The following is a 9,560-nucleotide window of genomic DNA, read 5'->3' as shown; positions in this document are numbered from 1 at the left end:
GCTACTCCTTGCTTAAAATTGGGTGTTTTATGAATGCAATTAGCATATTAAGGTGGAATGTCATTTTATGCACACTACTAAAAGACCTGGAGTTTATAGACACTTTATTTTAGACACTTGAGTAACTGTCTAAAAAAAGAAGCCTTTAGACACTTAATTTCGACATTTATATAGGTAGAAATAAATAATTAAAAGCGTCACAAAAATTTAAAAAAAAAGAAAAATAGGAAAAATAACCGCCTTTTCAAGTTCTACAAAAATTTGAAAATCCTGCTTCGCCTACAAAACATATCAGTGGATTCCGCATTCCCAAATCCCGCTCAAACTAACCCTAACCCGAGTGAATCTTCTTCATCAGCGACTTCTCCTCTAGTATTACCGGCGGCCCTGTAGCAGCACCATCCTCCTCCAACCGGCGGCCCTGTAGCAGCAAATTCTCCTCCAAACCAGCGGCCCTTTAGCAGCACCTTCTCCTCCAAACCTGTCGGCCTGCAGCGCTTATTAGGTAGATTCTTTGAGCTTTTTTTTTTCTTTTTTTTTCTCTATAAATTTCTGTACCATTGATCATTTGAGTTGGGTTAAATTATTTCATTCTTTGAATTGTTGATTTTTTGTGTTAGGGCTTTTAATTTTAAGTGGAGTTTGTTTTGATATGGTGATGTGTTAAATTGTGGGGTTTTTCATGGTTTTTCTCCTTTTTATGTTGATTTTTTGTGTTAGGTCTTTTAATTTTATGTTGATTGTTAGATGGGGTTTGGTAGAGGTAAGCTTGGGACAGAGGCTAGTGTGGGATGAATTGAATAAGGGATTTGATTAGAGATTGGATTAGTGGTTAGAAGTGGTGAGGTCACGCTTGAATGTAGATGTGTTAGGGATATTTTGGTTTCAGAAGGAGGGAGGAAAAAGGCGTTAACGTTTGGACAGTGTAGTATACTATTGTGTAGTATATTAATGATAATTGTAATGGGGCAAGTTTAAGTGCGATCACTTTAGAACATTCTTTATATGATGAGAGCGTGTATGGTCTGACCATATGATCTTTACAACTCAAAGATGTATTAACAAATTTGAAATTACATAGAGGATCAAATGTCAAATACCCATCATTATCAGTAATTACTCTTACATTTAGGATGATCTTGAAGAAAGTTACACTGTTTCTATAAATGTTTTCATTCAAATCATTTTCAGCTATATGTTTATAGTTTGATTCTTCATGATAATAGTATTTGAGGTTCTTTCTTCAAATTCATGTTTCTTAACGATAATTCTTTAGTAACGAATAGTTGTTTGTGCTTATACTTTGACTTGGTTAAGGCTGGGTGGTAGCCTATGCTTGCACTTTTAGTACGTTGAGAATCCCATTGAGACCATTTATTTCTTGTGATGGCGTTCCACAGACTTCCAATGGAGGCACACAATGCAGCAATAATGACATTCTTATTATTAGATTTGATCATAACTCATAATACCCTCCCTATAAAGGTCACTTTGTATGAATCACATATCATCAAGTATTTAACAAATTTGATTACTCAATTGGATTTTAGATTATGTGTAATAAGATCGAGTTTTTTCTTAAAAGTCTGGCTCATATAATTTCGGATTAAATCAATAATTTGACTCAAATCGGTGCAAGTGTGATTATGTCTTATGCGAGTCTATGCAAAATTAATATCATCTCAAATAAATTTAGTATATTGATTATTTGTGAAATAACCATGGACATTCTTATTATCAATTTCTTATTTGTGAATTGATGTGTGCAACAAAATGGAATATCTTTCTTACTCTGCTTTCAAATGTGTCTCAAAGGAATAAATAAACTAGTTGTTACAAGTTGTATCATATGGAATTTTTCAATCTTACTATTATATAATATAGATAGGATGTCTTAATATATTGATAAGAGTTGGATAAATAAACCAAAAAATACAAAAGCTTATATGAAGGGGGTTAGTGACTTTATGGAATTTGCAAAGAAAGGGACACAAAATGATTTCATTAAATGCACTTGTTTCAAGTGTCATTTTGATAGAAAAAAAATCTGAGGAGGTTGAAAGACACATTGTGTTTAAAGGGTTTTATAAAGAATACAAGGATCGGATATTTCATGGACCTATGACTGTTGCGGAGAATGTGTGGAATCAAATAGTGATTCAATTTATAGCTTCCAATGAATCAGAAAATTTAGGTCAAAAAGATGATATATTGAGGTTACTTCGAGATGCTTTTGGGTCAAATATTTTAGATGATCTTGAGTTTGGTAGTCATAATGATGAGGGGTTAGCTAATGAGACAATAGAGAAACCTAAATTTTAATATAAATCTGATGAATTTCCTACACAACAACCTGATGTGAACTCTTCTTTTGAAGAAGTCAAATTTAGCAAGCTTTATGAAGCTTCCAATGAATCTCTTTATGAAGGTTGTACTTTCTTTTCAAAGCTATCATTCATCTTGCATCTTTTTCATCTTAAGTGCTTGTTCAACTGGCTGGATAAATCATTCTCAATGTTGATTGATTTTTTACATGATGCATTTCCACAAATAAAAAATTTTTCTTTTTCATACTACCAAGCCCAGAAATTGATCATGGATTTAGGTTTGGGATCTGAAAAGATCCGTGTGTGTCCTAATGATTGCACATTATATAGTATAGAAATGGCTAATATATATTGGGTGATGATAAGTTGTCAAATATAAATACATTTTCAACGCATGTAAATGTGTAAAGCATAAATCTAGATATCAATGGTTTTAAAGGGTTTATTTTCATTTATACGTATAAAAGCGTCTAAAATGTTTAGCATTTTCCACAGGAGAAAGCGTCTAAAATTATTTGTTGTATCCACTCTTATTAGTGTCTAAAATGTTTTACTTTTGACGCTTCAAAGCGTCTAAAATCATAAAATTGAAACATATTTAGTATCCACTAAAAATAACCGTTGAACAAAAGCGTCGAAGATTTATAACCCATGTTTTTTTTGTCCACCGTCGAAAATATATTTTTCGACGCTTTTAAGCGTCGAAAAACCATCATTTTTCCGTAAAAAAACTCCATATTGTTTTGTAGTGGTGATATGCTATTAAATATCGTCTCATAAGCCTCCCTCATTTTGCTACGAATGCGCAACAAACAAATTTATTCACGAAAACTAGATGCCAAAGTCAATTTATATTTTTTCTCCGCAAGTTAGCTGTTAGTGATTTGCTTGCTATAACTTTAGGGGATGTTACGAAGGTTAGTTTGTTGAAGTGGTGGGGTTGTATATGCAACCCCATTAAAATAAATTTCAAGAAAGTAATTTTTGGTATCGAACTCATGACCTTTTATTAAGCATAGATGCTTCAATACTACTAGGCTACAATACTTAATTTATAATTTTAACTTTATTAATACTTAATGAGAGTAGTTAATGACTATTAAAAGGAGATCTTTTGCCTATTCAGTTTCCCTCTAATTTATGTGTCTAATACGGTTCTTCCTCCTTCGCCAGACGACATTGTCACATTCCAACTTCCTCTCTGTTTGCCAATCCAGTACCCGCTGCCGGCTGCTGCATCAGACTATGGATGCGTGGTTGACATTGCCACGGTGCCGCCTGGGTATTATTTGTTTCTGACATTCCAACTTCATCATTTGTGTATATTCTACGATTTTGAAGAAATCAATAATTACAATTTATTAGTTGGCCATTTGGGTATTATTTGTTGTAATTGTTTTGCGAATTAGAATTTCAATTTGCTTTGGATTTTAGGTATAATACTATGATAAAGTAAGTTTGATTTGGTTTTGGGTATAATTCTATGATAATTGATAAAGCAACTTTGATTTGGGTTCAATTTTAATTTGTTTTTAATAATGATAAAATTAATTTTATTTGGGTATGATTTGGGTATTATTTGTTGTAATTGTTTATGAGTTAGAGTTTTAATTTTCTTTAGATTAGGATAATTTAAATTTTATTTACTTTCATTTATGATTTATGATAATTTAATTTAGAATTAGAATTTTTATTTGTGTTTGTTTATGATTTAATTGATTGTTATTCATGAATAAAATTAAAAAGCATCATTTTAATTATAACTTTCATTAACTTGTAAAGTATCAAGTTTATTTTATAATTATGTTGTATTGATTTTAGGATGAAGTCATTAAAAGATTTAGCTAATACAAATTTTTTTACAAAGAGAAAGTGCGAAGAATCTACGGAAATTCCTTCTCAAACACCAAATTCATATCAAGAACCTATTCCAACTTCTACCCTAATTTCCACACCAATTAAAGAACCAACATTTACACCAATTTGTCATTGGAGAGACTAAATGAAAGTGATATTCTTTCTCTTGAACACGATCCAAGATTGAGGAGATGAATTTCTGACTTTCATGTAGATGAAACACATGGTAATTTGTTGAATTTGGTGGGGGCTTCTTGTAAGCGTAAGGAACTTTTTAAAGATAAGCAAGCCCAACATATATTAGAAGCTTTAAATGATGGTGAAATCTAGTCTAAAACAGGATTGAATCAACAGTATAGCTTAAGTAGTCTTCTATCGTTAGATAGAGTTCTCATTTCAAGACAATTCTGAGTGTGTTTCATTTATATCTTGCAATTCTTGATATTTTCCTTATTCTATAAAAGAAGATACTAATAGTATTGAAAGGTTGAAAGTGGAGTCCATTGCATTTGCGCTTACGAGGTTTGATTTTATTTTTGTAGCACAATTGTTGACAATTTTTGGGATAATGAATCAATTAAATTTGTCATTACAAAGAAATGAGCAAGATATTGTGAACGCCATGAAACTTGTTAATGTAACTAAAGAACAGTTGCAGAAGCTTCGAGATGAAGGATGGTATAGTCACTTGGAAAAGGTCACCTCATTTTGTAATAAGTATGATATGTTTGTTCCTGAGATGGATGACATATATGTTCTTCTTGGATGATGTAGACGTGGCCAAGTGCAAAATACTAGCAACCAACACTTTTGAGTAAGAGCATTTCTTAGCTTGATTGATCAAATTATGTTGGAATTAGATGATCAATTTCATGAGATAAGTAAGGAATTACTTATTTGCATGTCATGCTTTCAGCCAGAAAACAAATTTGTTGCTTTTGATTCCAAGAAGCTGTTGCGACTTGCTTAGTTCTATCCTAATGAATTTTCAAGTAATGATTTATTGTACTTTGAGTATCAACTTGAAAATTTATTTATGATGTTCGTAGTGACGAAAGATTTTGGGGCATAAAGAATTTGAATTAGCTTTCTATAAAACTTGTTGAGTTGAAGAAGCATTTGACACACGCGAAGGTTTATCCCCTTTTGAAATTAGTGTTGACTCTTTCAGTGGCGACAATATCAGTTGAAAGATCATTTTCTGCGATGACATTTATCAAGAATAAACTCCTGAATAGCATGGGTGATGAGTTTCTAAATGATAAATTAGTCACTTATTTGGAGCAAGAGTTATTTGAAAATGTTCTTAATATAGATATTGCTAGACAATTTAAACATATGAAACCTCGTCGAAATGGCCTATGTAAAGGTAAATATTAATTTTGAATGACTCTAAAGTTTTTTGTGACATATTTGTGCACTATGTTTATTTTTTACCTTACTTATTGATGATTATTTTACTTAATGTAGATGAACTTTACACATGAACTGATGGACAAAAATTGCACACTTGAGGGCTAGTTGATCAAGAAATGCTCAGTTTGTTATTGTAACAGGTCAGTTGAGTTATATTTTCGTTTTACTTCATTAATGTTATAGTCTTTGAAGTTATGCTTTACTTGTTAATGAGAATCAAGAAGCTTTTATTAGGCTTGCAACTCCATGTTTCAAATCAAGAAACTTTTGTTAATAAAACTTTATTGTGTTTAGTTGTTTTGGAACAATATTGTTTCAGCACATATTTTTAGTAATTCGTGGTTGTACTTTTATTTATATCTCTTGAAAAATGAATAAAAGATTGGTAAATAAATTCTAACAATAGTATTAGAGGCTTGATCATGTGTTTGTATCTAATTCACCTCTTCTTCGAAAAATTCTTAGCGCCAAATATAAATGAGACTTGTATTGCATCTACACTTTTAGACTTAAGACTTTTCTGTAAGGTCATGTGATAGCACATATGTAACACCACAACAATTTTGGGCAAACTTTATGATTTAATTTACCATAAAATGGTATTACTTAATAAACATAAGTTATTTCTAACTAAAAAAATATTATTTTCAAAGTGTGTAAAAAAATATAGTAGTTTCATTTAGTTAACAAGGCTAACTATATTCATTATTAATATGTAATAAATAAATAATTAACTAAATGAGTATATGAATAGGAAATGTAGTAGCTAATTCATGAATGGGAAAAGTCATATATAACTAATAATAATTATTAGCATATTATATTAAATTTATGACTACTAAATAAATTACTACAATAATGTATTTTTATAACCTTTCATATTCCTTAAGTTGTAGTCTATTAATAATTTATAAAACCCATCAAGTCATATTCTTATCTTTAATCTCATTTTATAAATTATAATTTAAGAATTGGTAGACATATTCTTTCTTTTTAAAAGCCTCTTCAAGTCATGTTATGGTTCATTACCAAAAACAATTAATTAATCCTCCTTTCTCTTTTTAATTTTTTTTTACAACAATTCATATATATATAACTTCATGATTTAATTTCTACATCGTGTTTAGACCTAAACATTTACCTAACAATGTAACATAAAAGTGAGTATAAAAGGTAACCCAAAAGTATACTCATATGTGTCCTATTTACATGCAACTGGTGTTCATGCTGGTGCTGCTTCTGTTGATGTACATGGATTTGGTGTTGGTGCTGTTGTTTCTTTTGTTGGTGCTGTTGTTGGAATATCTGGTGTTGCTTCTGTTGATGTACATGGATTTGGTGTTGGTGCTGTTGTTTCTTTTGTTGGTGATGTTGCTTCATTTCACTAGTGGAAAAAACCTCATTTGCTGCGGTTTTTTGGCCATTATTTGTTGCGGTTTTGGCCCCCAGCAATAGTGATAGCAGCAAATGTCCTACTTCAAAATGCTGCGGTTAAAAACCACAGCAAAAAAGAGCATTATTTGCTGCGGTCAGAGGCAAAACCGCAGCAAATAAGTGGGCATTATTTGCTGCGGTCAGAGGCAAAACCGCAGCAAATAAGTGGGCATTATTTGCTGCGGTTTTCCCTTTGACCGCAGCAAATACTTGCTTTTTTTTTCTTTTTTTGTTTTTTTTAATAATAATCCAATAATAATACAATGTAATAACAATGATTAATCCAATAATAATCCAATGATAATCACAAATAATCACCAATAATCTCTTTGTAATAATAAACTCTCGATCGTATATATAATATAATATTATGTACGTACATATATATATATATATATATATATATATATATATATATATATATATATATATATATATATATATATATATATATATATATATATATATATATATATATATATATATATATATATGTATATATATATATATAAAATATACATTAAAGTCCTAAAAAATCTATACTAATTACAATTTATTAAGGACAAAAATTAGCAAGATAAGCGGCAATCTTGTCTTTTAATTCGCGCATCTCTCCACTTCTCATAGGGCGTGTTTCCCTCGGAATATCGTTTAAAACCTATAATATACTATAAAATTAAAAGATTTATATAAACATTAGATTTTATCAATAATAATTATTTAAGAACGTAACAAATACTTACGGCATCTATATTTTCGACTCCAAAATCCTTCACGGATTTTATAATATCGTCCATGTACTTCAGCGTGTAGTAGCCGCAATCAACGGAAGTAGAAGGTTGTTGAAAGCACTAAGAGAAAATAGATGTTAGTGCCAAAAACGCTTAAAAACGCATAAAATCGCAACTTAATACGTAATTTCTAGCATATGACTATGATTTTCAATACTAACCACTTCAACACCATAATATATATACCAATTAGTGTTGTGTGCCAAGTTTCGTGCAAAACAAACCATGTTTGAGCTACTTTATGCGCGAAAGTGCCAAAAACGGTTAAAAACGCATAAAATCGCAACTTAACACGTAATTTCTAGCATATGACTATGATTTTCATTTCTAACCACTTCAACACAATAATATATACCAAATAGTGTTGTGTGCCAAGTTTCGTGCATAACAAACAAAGTTTGAGCTACTTTACGCGCGAAATTGACAAAATCGCTTAAAAATGCATAAAATCGCAACTTAACACGTCATTTCTAGCATATAACTATGATATTCAATTCTATCCACTTCAACACAATAATATATACCAAAGAGTGTTGTGAGCCAAGTTTCGTGCAAATCTGATACAAATGTGGTTGTAAGAAATGAAGATACCAAAGGAGCCCACACAAGGCTGCATACAGACCTCACGACGCAACAACAAACTAGTGATCAGACCACCTTGCACGACACGTGGAGACCAAACCTATGCATTCAGGACCTAGGCTAAAGTGGAAATGGAATTTTGGTACTTGGATCTAACTATCAAGGTCCTAAAACCATTCTAACAATCCCCGTGGACTCCTAGAAGCTGAGCTGAAGGAGGGCTGCTCGACAGTTTGCTAGATCAGAATTGTCTAAGTGTTTGTGGTTGTTTCGTGTTCTTTTCATGATCATTTGTAGTTTTTGTCTGTGTCATTAATCAAAGCTTCCGCACAACATTAATCCTTGCATAACCAAGGCCTTAATCAGCCCCGGTTTCGCATCAAAACCAAGTTTGAGCTACTTTATGCGCAAAAGTGTCAAAAACGTTAAAAAACGCATAAAATCGCAACTTAACACGTAATTTCTAGCATATGACTATGATTTTCAATTCTAACCACTTCAACACAATAATATATACCAAATAGTGTTGTGTGCCAAGTTCGTGCATAACAAACCAAGTTTGAGCTACTTTACGCGCGAAATTGACAAAAACGCTTAAAAACCCTTAAAATCGCAACTTAACACGTAATTTCTAGTATATGACTATGATTTTCAATTCTAACCACTTCAACACAATAACATATACCTAATAGTGTTGTGTGCCAAGTTTTGTGCAAAACAAACCATGTTTGAGCTACTTTATGCGCAAAAGTGCCAAAAACGGTTTAAAACGCATAAAATCGCAACTTAACACGTAATTTCTAGCATATGACTATGATTTTCAATTCTAATCACTTCAACACAATAATATATACCAAATAGTGTTGTGTGCCAAGTTTCGTGCATAACAAACCAAGTTTTAGCTACTTTACGCGCAAAATTGAGAAAAACACTTTAAAACGCATAAAATCGAATTTGTGTACCTTTATTGCTGTCCATTTTGGAAATGTGGCTCTGGATGTAGATCCCATTTGTCCACGCACTTTTTTCATTGTGCTGAAACGCATGGGAAAAGTAATACTATATATATATATGTATAACACTTAATTAACTCAAATTGGTAAAATAATTAATATTACGTATGCATTCAACAACGCTTTGAATTTTGTGTTGT

At 31.3% G+C, this 9,560-nt stretch overlaps 1 protein-coding gene across 2 annotated transcripts; it reads left to right on the top strand.

Moving 5' to 3' along the window:
• The first annotated feature begins 3,254 nt into the window (after positions 1-3,254).
• On the top strand, positions 3,255-7,336 carry LOC130807818 (uncharacterized). 2 transcript variants are annotated; one of them, XR_009040666.1, is made up of 3 exons: positions 3,255-3,609; positions 4,727-5,553; positions 5,655-7,336. XR_009040666.1 is itself a non-coding variant. In XM_057673166.1 (2 exons), exons 1-2 carry the CDS (start codon positions 3,468-3,470, stop codon positions 4,951-4,953), a joined length of 369 nt encoding a protein of 122 aa, XP_057529149.1. In that variant the 5' UTR covers positions 3,255-3,467; the 3' UTR covers positions 4,954-7,336. The 2 variants fall into 2 exon arrangements, 1 of the variants encoding a protein (XP_057529149.1); XM_057673166.1 differs by having other exon boundaries at positions 4,727-7,336.
• The last annotated feature ends 2,224 nt before the right edge of the window (positions 7,337-9,560 follow it).

This window comes from Amaranthus tricolor, chromosome 3, assembly GCF_026212465.1.
Source record: "Amaranthus tricolor cultivar Red isolate AtriRed21 chromosome 3, ASM2621246v1, whole genome shotgun sequence".
Lineage (NCBI taxonomy): Eukaryota > Viridiplantae > Streptophyta > Magnoliopsida > Caryophyllales > Amaranthaceae > Amaranthus > Amaranthus tricolor.
This window is presented reverse-complemented; position numbering and strand designations above follow the sequence as displayed.